Genomic DNA, 18,506 nt, shown 5'->3' with positions numbered 1-18,506 from the left:
GTCCCGGTGATTCTATCTTGAGCGACTTTGACATCCTTCTCGTGAGACTTGGGATCGGGATCATACTACATGGCACTCTTTTCAATAAGTCTGGTGAGATACTGTCGTTCTTTCGCTCATGGAAACCCATCAGAACCTCAGATGTGGTCTGGAACTCGCATCGATTTCCGGTCTGTGGTGGAGAAAGGAGCATCACGTGACATTCTCGAACCGACAAATACCTGACTTCCAACACTCGTCCGTCCATGTTCTACCGGCTTCAGACTCACACTCCTCGTTTCAAAGGTTGAATGTCATTACAGTTAGCGAAAGCGAAACTAAGACAGATCAAGTGATTTGCACCAAATAATATGGCTGCCTAGTCGGGCTAGCACGAGGGATTTGTGCTCCCAAATCCTTCATCTCTCACCTCATCATGAGAGGATCATACACTCCACTCTCAAATCCACCATCAACACTTTCCAGAGAAAATGTTCGAAGTCCATTGCGAACCTCATTCGACCTTGAGAGCCATATACAGAACGCATTGCTGCGCATCCTCCCCACTTTAACAGCGAAATCCACCACCACACCTTCGCCTGTCCATCAACACTCGGCCCCCGGCCCCTATATCCAAGCAACGAAATACAGACATGGACGCAACAGACACCCTCATCGCCTCTTTCTCCAACCTCAGTCTCCCTGCCCCCCCGGCCGTTTCCCCAACCCACCAGCCACGCTTCACCTTCTTCCCAACCCTCCCCGCCGAACTCCGCCATAAAATCTACAGTTTTGCCCTCCCACCGCTAGGGCCCCAAGCGGCTCTCACGCTCGACGCCAAAATCCTAATCTCCGACTCCCGCTTCGGGCTCTACCTCCTCTTCCTCCATCCCGTCCCAAGAGCGCAGTCTTTATCCCCTCCCCCTCCCAAGCTCCTCACCGCACCAACCCGCGCCATCTCTCTCCTCGCCTTATGTCAAGAATCCCGGGCTTACTATCTGGAGAGATTCTCAATTTGTCTGCCCCTAGGACCAGGCGTATATGGTCGCCTTCACATCTCACCCCTCGAAAGGCTATTCATCAAAAACCTCAGGGACCTGACAGACAAGCACGCGTTCCAGGATGCAATGAGCAACGATTACCGCCTCCAAGACTGGGCACCGAAAATCGAGAAGATGGTAATTGATATCGGTTGTTTCGCGGTCGCGAGGTCTGCGTGGGAGTCAGAGGAGAGCGTGGCGTGGGAGATGTTAGGGAAGTGGCTGGTGAAGTGTACGAGTTTGAGAAATGTGCAGGTGGTGATGTGGGATGGGTTTGCTGGGGAGTGTAGAGATGAGGGGGTGAGGGGCCAGGTTATGGGGAGCATGCGGGGGGTGGTGGGAAGGGTTGAGGTGGGGTTAGAGAGGTATAAAGCGGAGTTGGATGGGGCGTATGTGGTGCCGGAGTTTGAGATTGTGGCGAGCTTGAAGGGGGACAAGGGGGGCGTCTGGACAGAGGGGCTGAGCATGATGGGGAATGGATGCGCGTAAACAAGATAGCTAGGTCTGGAGACTGTTCCGTAATCGAAGGGCCATGCTCACCCGCCTATAAAAAGCTAAGGTAGTCCTAGTCACCACTACTACGAACCCCTACTCATACCGAACCTGAACCTTGACACCCTCGACATCTTTTCGAGAACTGGTGTCTCCATCCTCAGCACCGTCTCACGATAGCAAATCCCAGTACTCCACTCATAAGAACAAGCAACAGCTCGCTGCATGCCCCCCTCGGCTCCACAAAGCAGCACTGCCACTGGCGGTTTTACTGCTTCGAACATCGTCACAGTCATAGTATTCGTATCCACCAGCGTGAAAATGCGCATAGCATCTGGCCTGGTATTCATGATTGCATCATCCACCTTTTGACGAACCACTGGATCTGTTGTTGGGTCCACGCCAACACTTTCTTCGAACTCGTTCTTGCGGTGGCGTGAGAGGGATGAGCCGTAGAGAGACCAGCGGAGGCGACGCATTTTGGAACCAAAGATCTGGGACTCGATGGTTTCGATGTCGAGATACCCTTCAAAGCCGAAGAGCCATGCCTGTGTGCCCCCTGAAACAGCCTATCAGTGGGTTGTTCTCGAACATTGTTATAGTCAAAGATGAGAAGGGAACTTACAAAACTTGCCGCCATACAGAAGTCGAGTGAGATATGGAGAGGACACGAAGACAACACACGCGGTGCCAACAAGAATGAATCCAACACTTCCCAAAAGTAACGCCCAATGCAAGAGTCTCCGTGCAGCGGGACCACTGTCCAAGTGATGAGGGGCGGCCTCTGCGGTTGTGAATGGAGTATATTTAACAATAGTATCCCAGATGTTATTGATTTCATCGATAATTCTTATGACGCCGCGTAATACACTAACCGTATTCCAGGCACTCTGGAAAAAGAGCATTCCAATGAGGAAAAAGTACGGCGCACCATGGAGCATCGTCTGTACCGCCAGCCTTTTCCAAGACCTCACTCGTCGAGTGTTTGCTACCTTTCTGAACTTATCCCAGTGGATGGTAGCGCCGAAGGCACCATCAACGAGAACAGTGTCGTTGCTACAAACGCCAGCGATCTGGCATGTGGGATAGATATCCCAGACGTTGACCCCGTAGGCGTCCGAGACAGAGGACCAATGTTGTGTTGGGCTCTGAGGCAAGAGGCACATCAGCCGTTCGATCAGCATGTCGCTATCGTTTGCGAGCGAGAGGCGTGCAAAGGCCTGGAACGACGTGTCGGTGCTGTCGATCTTAGGCCTTGAGCGTAGTAAGCCCATGAGCGCATAGGAATGATCTCCCTGCGGTAATGTCAGGGTAATCTTACATCGCTCCAGAGGGGATACACGGAACTTACGGGTAGGTATTCGCCTCTTTTCCTCGCGAAGAGAGCTTGCATTGCAATAGTCACAAGTTCGAGCCGACTGAGAGTCAAGTTTCCCTCATAATGATCTATGAGGTCCCTAGCCGTGACAGAGTCGGCCCAAGCCATTCCAGCAAACTGGTTTTTGGGAATCAAAAGTGGCCCCTGATAGCCTCTTCGATACACCGAAATTGGCTTATTGGACGCGATCAGCAGAGCTTCGGGAAGTGTCCAGAGCCTCTCTCCCCACTCCCGTAACATGGACTTGACTGAAGGTTGGCCCTGGGCATCTCTCGTTCCTGGCCCGATTATTACGGCCATGGAATGGGCTCCTCTCACAATGTCACTGATGCGGAATACGTCGTCTTCGACATTGTCTGGCTGCATGCAGGAAAGTCCCACCCAGTAAGCTGTCAGGCCAGCATCTCTGGTTGCCCTCGTTGCAAGGGAATGCAACGCTGCTACGTCGTGTGCGTTACTGTGCTTGAACTGCTCTGCGGTGTAAGCAATGAAAAGGTACTCTGGGCATTTGCCATGGTGATGTTGATTCTCGATGTCATTCTTCCAACCTGAGACAAGCGTTGGACGACCATACGGCTCGTCCTCCTTAATGATGCAGAGGGTTATGGGCTCCAGGATGCGATTGCTGCGAGCTGCTGGAATATTGATATCCTGAGGAGATGCACCGGAGGGAGTAGTGCCTTCCTCCACCGTATTTCGGGTTACTTTGCAGTATCCCCAATACCGATATGGGAAAGGATCATAGTTGCCGTGGTTGAGTACCGTCCCGGTAGAGGTGAGGCCTGGGATACCGATCTATAAGCGAGGTCGTTAACGAAGCCCCACATAAATACCTCAGCAAGGATCATTTTAGGGATGCTTGACTTACCAAGTGATTCAGGGCATAGCAAGTGACTGGCCATTTCACAGCCAGAAAGAGCTTTGCCTTACGATCTGCAGATTTACTTTTAGGTCCATCGTTGAGATGGGACGTTGGCCAATTAGCAAGCTGTAGCGTGATGGGGGAGACATTTCGGATGAAGGTTCGTTTGTATGTAGTGTTCTTAGGCCCCCAATACAATACATCCGTGCACTGCACAACGAGTTCTTTTACACTGCCATCAACGGGATTGAGGAATCTGTCATCTGAGGGACCTTTGTAAAGCCTTCCAAGGCTGTCTTGGTGCCTGAAAGTCGATTCAGAGTTGCTAGGCCAGCCTGCCTCCTGGACTGAGTGCGGTGACTGAATTGCTCGATACTTTGAGGTCTTGGTGAAGAAGTTTCCAAGGTAACCCCGGAGAGGAGCTTTGGACACGAAAGACTTGTAGCACTGTTCATCAGTATATTTTTATCAAGATAGAGAGATTTTGCTTTTTGAAGAAGTCATTAGGAAGAACTGAAAGCTGTGCTACATACATCATGGGCATTATCCTTCTCCTGAGCAACCTCCAAGTCGACGTCCAGCATGTCATAACTCTGACTCTTTACACATTTATCAATTTAAGATATCTCGGAAAAACCCAGCCACCCTTTTGGCACCACTTACCTTGGATACTGGTTCATAATAACCAGTGTAAGTTGGTGCTGGTGACCGCACCTAAAAACACTTAGCCCAGGATCAATGAAAGGTGGATTCCCTCGACATACCTCAGCAACAGACACAGATGCGTGAACTTTAGGTTGAGAGTTCGTTTTCCCTCCAACTGGCACGCGTGATATCGTATTCACACTTCTGGCGGGTGTTGAAGGAGGAGGCTGTGGTGGATATGTCGAAGCTTCTTGTTGCTCGCGGGATATATGATCTGACATTCTATATGACGTCGAAGTAGTCGCGCACCAGGATGGAGACACTCGTGCTCCTGCTTGCACACCATTTGTCTGATTCGCACTTTGAGATGGTGTTGAAGGGGACGACTGAGTTGAGTGCATCGATACCCCCGATTGAGTATCGCGCCTTGCTTGTGTCTTTGAAATAAGTCTATAATGTTGAGACTAGCTGGCAGGGAGCTTACTGGTACCCCATCCGATCCGTCAAATGATAGGGCGAAGGGGTCAATGCTGCCTCCATGTGCGGGTCTGCCCTGGGGTCTGTTGGGAGCTGGGTGATAAGGGGACGACTGAGTGGAGTGACTGGGGGTCCCTGATAACCTATCGCGCGTGTCGTGCCTAGCTTGTGTCTTTGAAATAAGTCTATGACTTTAAGAATAGCCGATGGTGAGCTTACTGGTACTCCATCCGATCCGTCAAATGACAGGGCGAAAGGGTCAACATTGCCTCCATGTGCGGGTCTGCTGGGGCCTCCTTGTGGAGTGGAGGAGCCTCTATGAGAAGACTTGTGAGACATGAGTGGCTGACTCTGGCAGGAGACGAGGCTAAGCATCTGGCCACTTACCATTCTTAATCCAAGGGCTCAATAGGATAGATTTGATCCCTCAGGTCTTGGTACTGTTGTTGGGAGGTGAAGTTCTGCCAGTTTGCGACAAGATTGACTCTGAAAACCTGCACAAAACCTACAAAGCTTTGTAGAAGCGTTAGGCTGTGGTAACATCAATGCACTTATATGTTTGTCCAAGTGCCTTCGGCGATGCGGGCAGCAAAGGACGGATTGGAACCATGCCGCTCAAAGCAAGTTTCGAATAGCCTCATCAGCTGTAACATTCCTCAGCGAGATGCAGAGAGGGGGGAACATATGAGCCAAAGAGGCATGGATTTGCATCCTTCGAAGTTAATGGCGGTATCTTATTGGGTTCCGCGCGAAGAGGATGTGTGAGGTGGAACTTTTGACCTATCCTCATATTGGCCGCGAGCCTTTTCCTCTCAAAAGGCCCCCTCCTCCGAATTGACGGGATAGCCGCCGCGGAGTGCATATTGGGGTCTGAAAACTGAATAACCATGCAGGGTGGGCATGCCACGTAGCGGCCAATAACTCGCGCACAGCATACCATCCAAGCTCAATGGGTCGCCGTCAAGATGGGCATGAAAGACTTTCATGAATCAAAAAGAACCAATTCTTCTCAAGTAATGCCGCAATCTGTGTGGCGGAGGATCGTAAGAGGGCATTTCTTCAGGCAAAATCTTGCAGGAAACTTGTTTGGTTCCAAATCTCTCCTCGATCCTCACCTGAGGTGGGAGGTCTTCGCAGCCTCGTGAGGTGACATTCGCCCCCACCGCCAAGAAAGAATCCTGGCAATCTAAAGCAGCAAAGTGGGTGCACTGCATGTGATGGTAAAGTCAAAGTGTAAGTTCTCATGCAGGTTTCGGGGCTGCGAAAACGATGCGCCGTGCGATTGGATCGATGGACACTTTGGGATTTCCGGGATGGATTCCAATACATGAGAGCTGAAAGTATGCATGACGGATCACGACAGGAGTGGGCAGTTCGCTAAGGAAGCCACCAAACACACTTGCCGTGTTGTCCGCCTCGGTTGGAAATGACTAAGAAGGGGTTTCTAAAACCTTGTCAAGTTCTTGCCCAGTGATTGATCCCGATGTTTCAAATTCAACCTCAGTTCCAAAAGTCACATGCCGGGATATAATGCAAATGACCCATGAAGAAGAATGGAATCTGCTATCAAGAAATTCGAGAACGACGCCAATAGGGATTCGAAGGCTTCGTATCCTGCCGTGAAGTTTGGCGGGTTTGAATGGCGGGAAGGTTGGTTCTTCTTTGAGAACCCTCGTGGTATGCACTGATAAACAGTTAGCACGGGCTACGGGGACGAGATTTTCAAATCATACCGTCTTAGACTTGGCTCAGCGGTCTTCAAGTCCGTTGGAAATCATGTTAGTGGTTCTTTTTCTGGTCGGCCTTTTTAGATACTTACAATGATTCCTGATTCGCGCCTCTTGACGTCCCCAATCCGCAGACAGTGGGAGATTTGATTGCGTTATATAAGCTCCATTCAATCCCTGACGCCTTCATTTCAGAGCGATTGCACAATGTCTCCCACTCGTTCGGAACCGTTGAAGAAACTGAAGGATACAATTGTAAGCCATCATATTATCTAACATTTGTGAGTATGTACAGACTGACAGTCCAGATTGCTGGTTCCATTTTGTGTGCAAGAATGTTCCAGTTGAAGAAATCAACGGAGTTAAGTATGTCGGGAACAGAGCTGACGGTCTCCGCCAAGCCGACTTTACTTGGGTCCGCTCGGCATATTGTCTGAAAACCAAGCCGGGAATGAAAACATCAAGCTGTTCCGAGGCTACTTTGATGGTTTTCGGAGGAGAAAAGCTACTTTGGGAGAAGCTCGATGTCCTGGCTAGTAGTACTCCGTGTCAAGATATTTTAGAAGATCCGTACTGTCTATTAAATATCGTGTTCGAAGTCCTCTATTCTCGAATCGACAACTTAGCCTGGGATCTAGCAACGGTATACAGCAAAGAAGAGGAGGTGAGTTACAATCAACGATAGTGAGGTCAAGCGCTTACATAAAGCCCAGAAAATTTTGAGGTCCGCATCTCATCCAGTACTTGCAGCAGCGGGCCTGGATTTTGTGGGGCTGCACATGCTGTCAAAGCACCAAATATATCTTGTGGAGGCCACTGAAGCGGTAACGGCGACACTGGAATCGGTAAAAGAGCACCATGACCGGATCACCAGAGCCTCAACCTCAGAAACACCCATCGTTTGTGAGACGCGTGCGAGATTCCGGCACCGTGGAACACTGTTCAAGTCAACCTATCTTCGGCTCAAAAGTTTGGAGAAAAGAACTCAGAACATGATTAATTTGGTATGTTAGTAGCTGCAGGCAAATACACTCGGTGACTGACCTGAATTTACAGTCTTTCAACCTTGTGACCCAGGCAGATTCGACAATCATGAAAGCCGAAAGTGGCTCCATGAAAATAATCGCTGCGATGACTCTCGTTTTCCTCCCTTGCACTGCAGTGGCGGTAAGTGATGCGTTTTTGTCAAAACAATTTTTTTGGAACAGCCCGTCCTAATCCCGTTTCAGACAATCTTCAGCACGCCCTTCTTTTACCTCCATGATAACGATAAGAAGTCGCTTGGCATGTCCCCTTACTTTTGGTTGATCTGGGTCATCTCTATTCCTCTGACTTTATTGGTACTATATGCATGGCATAGGTATCAGAAGCTGCTTGCGAAGCACCTCTTCGAAGACACGCAACCAACCTCTGCTCATGAATCGGCTAGGGGCATCAGAACGGGCGGGTTTGATTCTTCAGTGTCTTCTGGCCCAATGTCAGTGTAGATTTCCTCGTTTCTGCTTCTTGGTATGCTCCTTGGTTTGGGGATCAAGCGGGAGCTTCGCTGGTAGAGTAAGTCGAGGTTGCTAAACTGGGCAGGGACTCACTTGAAATTATTTGAGCCCACTTCCTGGTCTCACATGGGAAATGAGATCCCTGAGTCTATACTTACCAAAAGGTTTCATATTTGATTCATTTCTGAGTTCGTGATACTGGATGTACCTTACATCATGCCAGACGTTTCAACACATCCATTTCAGTAAGGGGGCCAGCAACCAGAAGGATTTGTTGATGCTTGAGCTTAGCAAGCCATCCATCAAACGCGTCTCTTTTGTTTTCTTCTTATAAACCTCCCCGGTAATCCGTCGGCAGGTTTCGCACTCGCAATCAGCTATTGGTATGCACGTTGAACTACGTGTCCTATCAGAAAGCGTCACCAAGTTCCAGGAAGGAATTTTCACTTGCCAAACATCCCTCTCCTCCCCTCCAACAAACTTCCGGGGCTCGTCCTCCCTAAATTCTTGTCCCACGTCTCATAATCCTCCTCGAAATCAAAGTTCCTCAACGTCAACGCGAGAATAATTCTCATTTTCAACATCGCAAGCCGCTGGCAAATACAATCCCTCGGACCTTTCTCAAAAGGTCTGTACCCATCTTTCGGTATCTCCTGAAAGCTGTCTGAGCCAGGGACCCATCGATCAGGTATGAACTCATCGGGACAGGGGAAGTACTTCTCATTCTGATGGATGCAGTGCACTCCCATGGATACCGTATAGCCGCCTATATCATACGTGACATTTCCGTAAGTAATCGTGCCCTGCCCTTCACGTACAGTCATCACAGGTGCGAAAAGCCTCATTGTTTCCCTGACAACGCCAGTGATAAACGTTAGGCCGTTTACTAGGTTCGGATTCTGCTTGATCAGATCTCCTGTCTGGCTAGGATCTGTTCCAAAGACGCTGTCAAGCTCTGCACGCGCTTTTGCTAATTCTGCGGGGTGTTGGCCGAGGAGCAAGTAAGTGTAGGCCGTCGTGCTCGACGCGGTGTCATGGCCGGCAAAGATGAATGTCTTCATCTGGTCGCTGGCATTTGTCTTAAAGGCCTTGTCGATTCCCTGTGCACTTCTCGCAACGTTCTCTTCCTTTTGCTGTTGTGTGTATTCGTCGAGTGCCAGGTCGATCGCTGGCTTGCGGCGAGAGTTACCTGATTCATGGTTCGAGTCGGCGAATCGATCATCCAAAACTTTGCCAAGATACGCGTTCATCTTTCGAGTGTAGTACCTATGCATGAAAGGCCGTAATGGGCTGAGATTGATGATTGGGTTAATTGATACAGCGCTCGCCGTCCACGATATCTGGCTGCGAAATACCTCTACGAACCCGTTCTTCTCGGTCTGCGACTCGAAGTCGAAGGCGAGAACAACGTGGCACATGATGCCAATCGTCAAATAAGCTAATGCTTTCTCGATGGGCCTCACGTCCCCGAGGTCAGTGTGCTCGCCGATGGTCCTGCGGTAAATGAGAACATCATCGACTATGGCAGGAACTAAAGTCATGAGATGTGGGAGCGAGAAGCCGGAATTGAATATCGACCTCGATTTCTTCCACAAGGCGCCTTCAGTGAGAAACATTCTTGGGCTCCGTGAGGTGCCTAGCAAACTGGCTCATTGACGGAGATTTGGGGAGATTGTTAACCTGAGTGATCTGTGTAGCTAGACCCTTCCATGTGGTCAAAATTTAACGAAATTCTTCAGACTGGATTAGGGACAATGGCATACCGGGTCCGCAACTACAAGTTGACGCTGTGGGCTCACTGGCCAGGTGTCCATAAATCACATTCCCTTCAATTTGTACTTCCTTTGCATCATAGTAAAGATCCCATGTATGTGCGTATCGGTTGGTGCATGTGCGTATGTTTCAGCCAAAGCTTTTATGCTGCCAAGAAGGGTGTTGAAGGGTGGGGATGGCAACAACGGAGCCTAGTTAAGAATGAGTTAAGAACTTCGAGCAAAGGAAGAGAAACTCACAAGCTTCCTGTACGATTGTCGAAATCGAATGAATCGCACCGCCCACGTCAAGACAGCCACTCCGACAACAGTCATGATAGAAAATGTAATTTTCTGTGAGAATCATAGCGTTGCTCCTAAGAACAGATTCGTCGAGGCCATTGTTTCTTTTGCCATCTTTGCTGAAGAGTAGTAGAAATGAGGGGAAGCGTGGAAGCAGTACCTAGCACGCGGCCCGATGTGTGGGATGCTATATCTTTCAATGAAGTCTCTCTCAACGTAAAGCATTGCACGACCCGGGCAGGGACATTGGAATTATTCTGATGTAAGCTGTAGGTTGGAGACAAGCTCGGCTAATTCAGGGGTAGTCCGAAAAGAGTCAAGTGCTCAAATTTGAGTGAAGTGAGAGTGAGAAAAGCACCGGGCTAAGGGACTGGACTTTCGAAGACCACAATGCCGAAGTCAACTTCGAGTGTTCCGGGTTCGGACACAGAGTCAATAGAAAGACTCAAGTCATGGGTGTGAGCACTACTCATCTTATTTCATCCGTACGACTTCGTAGTGATGGAGCTTGATTTGCGTTCAAGAGACCAAGACTGGAACAGCGTCGGTAAGGTGTTGTGTTCTTGGTTCTCTGGACATTTGAACCCATGTTAAATTTGCTTAGACGAGACGGCAGGCCGACTTTGTTTCATCACAAGTACGATCTGAAGCATGTCTTCCAAAAAGGTCACCATCATAGGCCAAAATCCACCATGAGTGTTCTCAAAGAGGAAGAGGAGGCAAAATCCCCGTTCCATGCCTCGCTCTGTCAATTTCTTCCGAAAGGAGCGTCATCCCTCGATCCGCAACGGTAATGATATTCTGTAGCTCTTTCAAGGCCTGCTCATTATGATTGAAGAAATACCCATCAATGCATCTCTTGAAATGCGAAGTAGTGTTGTGAGATCTCTGGAATGTCTCGGCATCGTATTCTTTTTCTTTCCGCAAGTGGTTGAGAGGAGGGAGAGTGTGCTGTTCAGGCTGAGATGACTCGACGTAGAGACCTCCAGCGTTTGTCTGGTTGAACTGTACCTGATGCACCGGTGCTGGTGTTGCGGGTTCCGATTGAAGGAGGGGAGGGAGAGCAAGTGGTAGTTGTTCGGACTGAGGTAGTTCACCGAAGATGGGTCCAGGACTCTCTTCCGGATACTCTGGTGGGAGGACGCTGGTGAGGTTTGTGAGTTCGGGGATGACGGTGGCAATTTGTGGCAAATCTTGACCGCTTGACCCTGAACAGACTTTTGGCTTGGGAGTATCGTCCGCGATGACATCCTCGAAGTAAAGGACCGCCTCGACAAATCGTTGATCGAATGGTCGATTCCGACCAGAATAATCAACGAGATCGTAGTTCGGGTGCATTGGATTCGTCTCTGGGTCAAATTCATCGTATCCGAGTCCAGTCGCTCGGAGAACATCCAGCTCCAAGCCTTCGATTTTGCGTAAATCTTGAGCAACCCAGACGACATCATCTGTTTTTCGAAGGTCGCCATGCCCCAACCATAGAGAAGTGCCGCTGGAAGCATTGTGATCTCCAACCTTTAGGTACACTTCGTTTAAATATAGCTCTTTCAGTGATCTAGCAGACTCCGCCACCAGGTTGAGCAGGGAACGCGGATCGATGTCGACACGCTTCAGCTCTAAGAATCGAAGGCGAGATGAAGTACGAGATTCATCTACGTGAAATGGTAGAGATCGCATGTTCCAAACATTGGCTGAAACGCCATGTAAATGCGTTCTTGTGGCAATGTCTCTCTTGACGTTCCATCCGATCAAGCATAGGCTTTCTAAATCAATGGCTTTCCGAATCAGAAACCATAGATGTTTGGTAAAAACGACTTGTCGAGCGTCCCGTGCTTCTTGTCTTTTCATAGATAGCACCAGATGCTTGAGCCCCGAGAAGGCCTGTATGGCATTCCCTAGATCCATGGGATTGTTGCAGATATCGATGATCGTTGTATCGCTGACATGGTCAAGGACTAGAGTATCGAGCCCTTTGGCTTCTTCGGGTCGTTTTGTGAGAGCTGCCATTGTTGTAGCTAGGAGGAGAGTAGCTGTTCGACTTTGTTGACCAACGACTTGGAATGGCAAATTCAACTTTAGTCTTCGCATGTTCGGTGTGGCATCAAGGACATTCTAGGGGGACGATCAGTCAGCAGCTGTGCTTCCAAGACAATTCTTCCAGCATACTTCCACAAGCTCCTTGAAATCAGTCTCGTCAAATGTGCTTTCATTCATACAATATTTCCGAAGGGAGGCGAGCAGTGGTACCAACTCCGGAACCTTGGGTATCAGGCCCTGGAAGACGTTCGTAAGACGAGTTATTTCCTCTGCGAGCCCAGTTAGCAGATGCCATACTGACCCAAATAAACTTCCGAGTGATGGGCACGATGCAAAAAAATGAAAAAAACCTAGAAACGTTGAAAGAAACTGGAGAACCTACCCTCATCCCTCACAACCATTAAATCCAAATACAGAGCCTCACAACATCCACCCACTCTTTTCAGCCCCTCCCTATCCATCGTTAGCTTCCAAATTGCCTCATGTCCCCATACTACATCCAATCCGCTCCCGTGTCCCTGCAGCTCTTTCGCAATCTTCCCCTCTTCATCCCAATCCTTTGCCTCAATCGCGCCTCTCCTCTGCCTCAGGAACCGAGAGAATTCGAGCTGTATTGTCTTGAACACGTATGGTTTTAGGATCTCATCGAAGGCTTTGCAAACTAGCCGCAATGGTAGTATCGAGTTCTTTTCGCAACGGCACATGCGGATGTCCCATAGGAGGATGAGGTTGAGGAGTTCGGCGGGGAGGGAATCCATCTCGTGGCCTCTTCTCCGCGGTTTCGTTTGCGATTGCCACGTCGTTGTTAGAGATTTGGAGGGATCGTGGAGAGGATTGCAATTATCTGCTAGGGGAAGGATCTGGCTCGATGGCTGGCGCGTTGTAAGTGTGCGCGTGTGATTGTGTTGATGATGACGATAAGAACGTGAGGTTGAGGTCCAGGCCAGGGGCTATGATATGCGCTAGGCTTATTATTGTGGGGCAGAGTTCTGGAGCCTCGTGAAAAGGACAATTTGTTTGCTTCTCATTTTCTCCAGAGGCATCATAACAAGATAGAGTACGAAGTCTTGGATGTGCTTAGAGAAATTATGAATTTGGACCAAACGTGCTGCTATCTAGGGAGCGCTATGTTCTAGTCATGTGACCGAACCCCCCTTAAAAGTGATCCGGTGATCTTCAACCGATGCAGCCTGAACATACACCTTCCGAATCTCTTTCATTTCTGCATCTTTCCCTCATCGGAAATGCGTCCTTACCAATATCTTCCTCTCGGGAAAGAAGAGATAAGGCTGTTGAGCTTGCTTCCCGATGCATTTTCATCAGATATCCGCATACTCCTTGACCGAGAAGTCTTCTCTGGTATCTGCACGTTCCCACCTCTGAGGCACTGTCCTATACTTGGGTCTCCGCAGAAGACCTAGTCGCGATCAGTATCAATTCCTCCAATACGCAACCATCAAATAACGCGAAGCTTCTAGCCACTCAAAATTTAGCGGCTGCGTTACCCTCTTCGACATGAGGACTGACCTCGAATACTGTGGATCGATGCCATTTGCATCTATTTGGATCGATACTAAACGGAATACCTCGGAAACTTGAGGTTTGGCCCTCTGTTTTCCGAGGGGATTCGTTTGCGGATCGGATAACTATTTCGTTTTTAAACTGTCTTCGCGTCGCCTTACCTATTCTTTGTCTTATTCTATGTATCCTTATTTTAAGGTGCACGAATTTCTCTTCTTTTAGAAGGAATGATATAGTCTGCATGTATCTTAATCAACCCTGAGTGCAAAACCGCCGAAAGTTGAAATTTAAACCTCGATTGTGCAAGGGTTTTCGCTCAGGACCTATTATTATAAGTCGCGCCCCGCCCTAAACTTGCGCTTACTGGCTGGCTGGTAAGTATGACTTAGAGTCACTTTCTGATCCTTGTAGTATCTGTGGTGCTAAATTTGCATTGTGTGGCTTTTCTTTGCGTGTCGCTGCCGATGTGTAACCACTACTGTGCCCAATCAATCCTGTGCACAGTGCTACCAAAAAGTATGCTTAGAAATTGTGAAGGCTCGCCAACCACGCTCAACTCATCCAGTGCTGCTACCAATCCTGTGCACCCACTCACTACCGGCTCAGCTCCTACAGCGCAAAGCCAGCAACTTTCACGCATGGTATTCCCACCTGTTCCAAAAGCGTTTTGGGGGGTCCAAGATATATTATTTTCTGAATATATATAAAAAAATTAAAAAATGGCCAGCAATAGGCTTTCTGAAAGAGTGTCATCTGAAACTCTCGATATCTTCACTTCTCTGACCAATCTGGTGCCTTGGAGATATGCAGGGAAATTTTGAGTTTTGTGCATCTTTCTTAGGCAACCACAGAGCAACTGTCTAGTTACGCCATCCATCGTTGCTGTACTCTCCCTTGGCCAATGCATGGTAACTTTTACAGAGGTTCTAATTAGCTGCGTGTCAGCCACACTTCATGCACGGTAACTTTGTCAGGTCCAATCGCTAAGCCCCGCTTTTTACTAATATCACAACCGTATTGGTTTTTTACAATTATCTCTCAAGTCAAGGACAGAGAACGTCTCTACTCATTTCTTGGCTTATCGCTATTTCTCAGTATTGAAGCTTCATGCACATCTTTCTTCCCCTCGAGTTTGAGTGCAATCGTCCCGAATCTTCAGTGTTGTCTGTGTTACCGTGCCACACGGAGAATATCATCATGTCTCTCGATCAGAAACGTCTCAGTGTCGACAATGCAAACAAGCGGGATCAACTATCGCGAGAAGAGTGGATGGAGCTTAAGCCGACGATCTGGCGGCTCTTTATCCAAGAGGATAGAAAGTTGCAGCATGTGGTTGATTTGCTTCGGAAGCAGGGCTTCGCTCTCACGTAAGTTTTCTCTATTGCTTGCTTTTATGCCATCTGGCTCTCTGGCGCCTCGTCCTAACAAATAATAGTAAGAGACAAGTCAATCGAAAATTGAAACAATGGAACTTCAGAAAGAACACAAGCGCGGAGGAGAGAACGGCCTTTCTCCAAAACATATCTGCACCTCCAGATGAATCGCTCCGTACAATAACCGGTATCAAAGTTACAGCTGCCAAGATTGAGCGCTGGAAGAGGAGAGCTACGAAGCAGACAGATCTAAGACATAGTAGCAGCCACTCGAATCAAGCATCAGGTAAGCAAAGGTTACTCTGCTCTTAAAAGATAACTAATCTTTTGGCAGGCACATTCAACAATGACTCCACCCTGCCAGCCGAGATGTCTCACTCTCAGCCCCCAGAACCGCCTACCTTTGGGGAAGACACTCTAGTAGCAGATGTCTTGCTCCGAAGCCTTGAAAACAATACCAATCCGTACCCATTCTCCTCCGATTCAGTAGATCCGGGCCCTGCCTTATTATCCAGTCTCTTTTCAGTCCTGTCTATTGAACCTCCGGCTGACGTGCATTCCTACGCCATGCATTTCCCGACACCCGAGGCTGCAGATTATGCCCTACCTCACTATATATCATCGGACCAATATAACGACCTGTCTAGCAGTCCCAACAACGAAACAGGCCAGGAAATAGTGTTGCGTCAACCTGACCGCCAAATGTTGAACATTGCTGCTTTGCAATCTGCTTCAGCGACACCTTTCAACAAAATCTGTTGGTATTCATCATTTGAGCCGAGCAGATTGGCTTCACAACACACTCAAAAACTCCCACGCTTGACGCAGGTAGCCGTCGCCAATTACGATATTCTTGAGCTCAAAGAAAGATTGTCGAAGCTCCAAGGACTGTTCACCGAGACGCATCCCGCTATGCTCGCAATTTTGCGGGGTATTGCATCTGCGTTCGTGGGGTTGAGTAATTGGAAACTTGCAGAATACTGGTTGAGACGAGTCATTACAATCAGCCAAAGGACAAAAGAGGACTATTCTTCCAACAGCCTCTTTGATTACCAACAGCTAATAAGAGTGATTCTTTTCCGAGGAAGACACAATGAAGCAAAAGAGTTGTACGAGCAGTTGCATCATGATACCAGGCGAAACGCTTCTCTAATTGCAGGTGATTCTCTAGCATATGAATCTCTGATCACGCAGACCAGAATAGCACAGGCAATGGGTTCTGACGAGGAGGTGGCGGACTATTCTCATCAACTGGTACAGTTGAATTTAACCACTGTTGGTCCTTATGATAGGGACTCGCTGCAAGCCATGAACTGGGCCGCTGAGAGTTTAATAGCTCGGGGTAATTTTGATGAATCTATAAGAATTCTCTGCCTGATGCTGCAGCTTCAAGAACGATGCAAGCAGGCATCTAACTTAGGAATATGTATCGGATTCAGAAACCTCGCATTAGCACTACTGGGGCAAAAACACTACAAAGAAAGTGTGGCAATTGCACGACGGTCGGTGGAACTGGCCGAGGAGCTTATAGGAAGTGAACACTGCACCACGCGGCACAATGAGTTGGTATTGGCTAGATGTCTTCGTGGACTTGGGTTGAGCTCAGAAAGTGAAGTTGTGTACAGAGACATTTTGGCGAAAGCAAGCATGTTTGGCCAAGACGAGGAATTGTTCGCCATTTTCGCAATGACTGAGCTTGGGGATGTTATTATGGAGTCCAATATTTACGAGGAGGCAAATTTTTGGCTTGAAAAAGCGTTGCAAGAGATTGGGAAGAAGGCGGCGGGACATCAAGACTTGTTAAGGTGGATCACAGCTCAGATTGCAGAGTGCTACCAGAAGCATGGGCAATACCGCGCAGCAGCGACCCTCTATGAACATAACATAGCCAAAATTCACGGAACAGAGGGATGGAACTACGACAGATGCATCTACTACTGTCCTCGTCTAGGAGCATGCTACAAAAAGTTGGAGCAATACTCCGATGCCATGGCACTTTACAAGCGGGCAATGCAGGAAATTCGGGACATGAAAGGGCCTTGCCACTCAGCAATTGGGCAAATTCAAAACTGGATTGAGTTGATATACGATCAAACATCTGAAGCAGAGAGCGAACCGGTTAGCGATGAAGATGGCGCTCAATGAAAAGGAGACTTCACACAAGAGGCTTAAAGAGAGGGGGAGGTGGTACCAAATTGAGTACAAATACGCTCTCGGATCACACATCTTATAACAAATCCGAAACCCCTCATGGCATTCTCCTTCGTCAATTTCGCACAACCTTCACACTCAAATCTCCTTTCACGCCAATTAACTGTCCTGTCCCCTCTCGCTCTGTAACACAGTTATACCCGCAAACACCACTCGCATCGCCCTCAATTGTGGAATCTGCATTGTAAGAGGATGGCTCCCTAGATGTATCTTTTGCTAATAAGCCTTTTGATAGAAGTTTGTGCTCAAGCCCCTTTCCTTGATTGTGTGACGATCTATGTGGGGAGAATCAACCCAAATTCTCTAATAGCACCGCTGAAACAAGATTTGCTTGAATCTCTTACTACTCAGACTTGGAAGGCATATGCAGGATCGGGAATTCTCCTTTGTTATAAATATGGCTGAGAATCTCCTTAGTTGAGACTTAGGTTCTTTGTAAGATTGCCTCTTTGACACTTCTTCCCAGGCTTGGCAAAAATTCCTTAATTTCCGGTATCGATAGGTATCGATGCCAGAATCGTCAGGTATCGATACTATCGATTCTGGAATCGATTCCCCGAACCCAATTCCCCCCTTTGATTGCAATTAACTTTAGAACCACTTTTCTTATAAGAAAATTTTTAGTAGCGCAAATACTCTACTTAATTTAGGCTTTCTATTTAGCTACTTATCTTATATTTTAGACTAAAACTCATCTCAATGCGGCTATTTTAAGTAAAAATGAGCTTTTGAGCTTTTGAGATTTTCGTGAGGCTCGCTTATATATTTAGCGTCTTGATAAGAAATACGAATACGGGGCTTAATTCTCAGAATATGAGGGCTATTTTAAATTTAAGATATTATTAACTTTAATTAATAATAGTAAGTATTTCTTTTAATAGAAAGACTAGAAATTAAAGGAATTATGTAATAAAAAATTATTATATAATTTAAATAATAAAAGAAAGAGTTAATTTTTGGGGTAAGAATCGATTCTGGTATCGATACTATCGATTCCTTGCGATACCTGAAAAATACCTCTACTATCGATACCGGTATCAATGCCTCAGGAATTTTTGCCAAGCCTGCTTCTTCCCGGCGTACTTTAGTGGAGACTTGAGAGCGACGAAGTAGTTTTGAGCCAAATATTACGTATCGTTACTTTCTTATATAATTCCAACTCCTAGCTAAACCAAACGCCTTTTTCTCGTTCCGGTTCTCCCAAATGTCCATCC

General features: G+C 47.9%; 6 protein-coding genes across 6 annotated transcripts; 3 read left to right on the top strand and 3 right to left on the bottom strand.

The window, feature by feature from the left end:
* Positions 1-491: 491 nt before the first annotated feature.
* Positions 492-1,773, top strand: K444DRAFT_320554 (uncharacterized protein). Its single transcript, XM_024871873.1, has 3 exons — positions 492-1,303; positions 1,371-1,521; positions 1,574-1,773. The coding sequence occupies exons 1-2, from the start codon at positions 633-635 to the stop codon at positions 1,378-1,380; spliced, it is 681 nt and encodes a 226-aa protein (XP_024740362.1). The 5' UTR covers positions 492-632; the 3' UTR covers positions 1,381-1,521; positions 1,574-1,773.
* K444DRAFT_609665 (uncharacterized protein) lies at positions 1,133-5,346 on the bottom strand. Its single transcript, XM_024879614.1, has 10 exons — positions 5,261-5,346; positions 5,093-5,200; positions 4,881-5,045; positions 4,516-4,833; positions 4,415-4,465; positions 4,285-4,350; positions 3,758-4,189; positions 2,863-3,684; positions 2,137-2,806; positions 1,133-2,070 (listed from the first exon to the last, which is right to left on the bottom strand). Exons 1-10 carry the CDS (start codon positions 5,261-5,263, stop codon positions 1,598-1,600), a joined length of 3,108 nt encoding a protein of 1,035 aa, XP_024740361.1. The 5' UTR covers positions 5,264-5,346; the 3' UTR covers positions 1,133-1,597.
* A 1,040-nt stretch (positions 5,347-6,386) lies between these two features.
* K444DRAFT_609662 (uncharacterized protein) lies at positions 6,387-8,577 on the top strand. Its single transcript, XM_024879613.1, has 8 exons — positions 6,387-6,523; positions 6,573-6,651; positions 6,704-6,855; positions 6,909-7,264; positions 7,314-7,604; positions 7,657-7,767; positions 7,830-8,493; positions 8,548-8,577. The coding sequence occupies exons 1-7, from the start codon at positions 6,427-6,429 to the stop codon at positions 8,085-8,087; spliced, it is 1,344 nt and encodes a 447-aa protein (XP_024740360.1). The 5' UTR covers positions 6,387-6,426; the 3' UTR covers positions 8,088-8,493; positions 8,548-8,577.
* Positions 8,194-9,868, bottom strand: K444DRAFT_320694 (cytochrome P450). Its single transcript, XM_024871874.1, has 2 exons — positions 9,860-9,868; positions 8,194-9,800 (listed from the first exon to the last, which is right to left on the bottom strand). The coding sequence occupies exon 2, from the start codon at positions 9,710-9,712 to the stop codon at positions 8,540-8,542; it is 1,173 nt and encodes a 390-aa protein (XP_024740359.1). The 5' UTR covers positions 9,713-9,800; positions 9,860-9,868; the 3' UTR covers positions 8,194-8,539.
* Positions 9,869-10,852: 984 nt separating this feature from the next.
* Positions 10,853-12,945, bottom strand: K444DRAFT_626540 (uncharacterized protein; the record flags this gene model as incomplete). The annotated part of the gene is made up of 3 exons (XM_024882668.1): positions 10,853-12,262; positions 12,317-12,456; positions 12,570-12,945. The coding sequence occupies 3 exons, from the start codon at positions 12,943-12,945 to the stop codon at positions 10,853-10,855; spliced, it is 1,926 nt and encodes a 641-aa protein (XP_024740358.1).
* A 1,947-nt stretch (positions 12,946-14,892) lies between these two features.
* K444DRAFT_660940 (TPR-like protein) lies at positions 14,893-17,226 on the top strand (the record flags this gene model as incomplete). Its single annotated transcript, XM_024886518.1, has 3 exons — positions 14,893-15,075; positions 15,144-15,367; positions 15,416-17,226. The coding sequence occupies exons 1-3, from the start codon at positions 14,906-14,908 to the stop codon at positions 17,224-17,226; spliced, it is 2,205 nt and encodes a 734-aa protein (XP_024740357.1). The 5' UTR covers positions 14,893-14,905.
* Positions 17,227-18,506: the final 1,280 nt, after the last annotated feature.

Source organism: Hyaloscypha bicolor (genome assembly GCF_002865645.1).
Source record: "Hyaloscypha bicolor E unplaced genomic scaffold K444scaffold_50, whole genome shotgun sequence".
Classification (NCBI taxonomy): Eukaryota; Fungi; Ascomycota; class Leotiomycetes; order Helotiales; family Hyaloscyphaceae; genus Hyaloscypha; species Hyaloscypha bicolor.
This window is presented reverse-complemented; position numbering and strand designations above follow the sequence as displayed.

Bases quoted from the DNA above. Each gene is read 5' to 3' on its own strand.
- K444DRAFT_320554 (XM_024871873.1), top strand. From the start codon at position 633: ATGGACGCAACAGACACCCTCATCGCCTCTTTCTCCAACCTCAGTCTC.
- K444DRAFT_609662 (XM_024879613.1), top strand. From the start codon at position 6,427: ATGGAATCTGCTATCAAGAAATTCGAGAACGACGCCAATAGGGATTCG. The intron at 6,652-6,703 runs GTTAGTGGTTCT...CAATGATTCCTG, and splicing joins TCAAGTCCGTTGGAAATCAT to ATTCGCGCCTCTTGACGTCC. The intron at 7,768-7,829 runs GTAAGTGATGCG...ATCCCGTTTCAG, and splicing joins TCCCTTGCACTGCAGTGGCG to ACAATCTTCAGCACGCCCTT.
- K444DRAFT_609665 (XM_024879614.1), bottom strand. The intron at 4,466-4,515 runs GTATGTCGAGGG...AAGTGTTTTTAG, and splicing joins CATCTGTGTCTGTTGCTGAG to GTGCGGTCACCAGCACCAAC. The intron at 4,351-4,414 runs GTAAGTGGTGCC...AAATGTGTAAAG, and splicing joins ATTATGAACCAGTATCCAAG to AGTCAGAGTTATGACATGCT.
- K444DRAFT_320694 (XM_024871874.1), bottom strand. From the start codon at position 9,712: ATGTTTCTCACTGAAGGCGCCTTGTGGAAGAAATCGAGGTCGATATTC.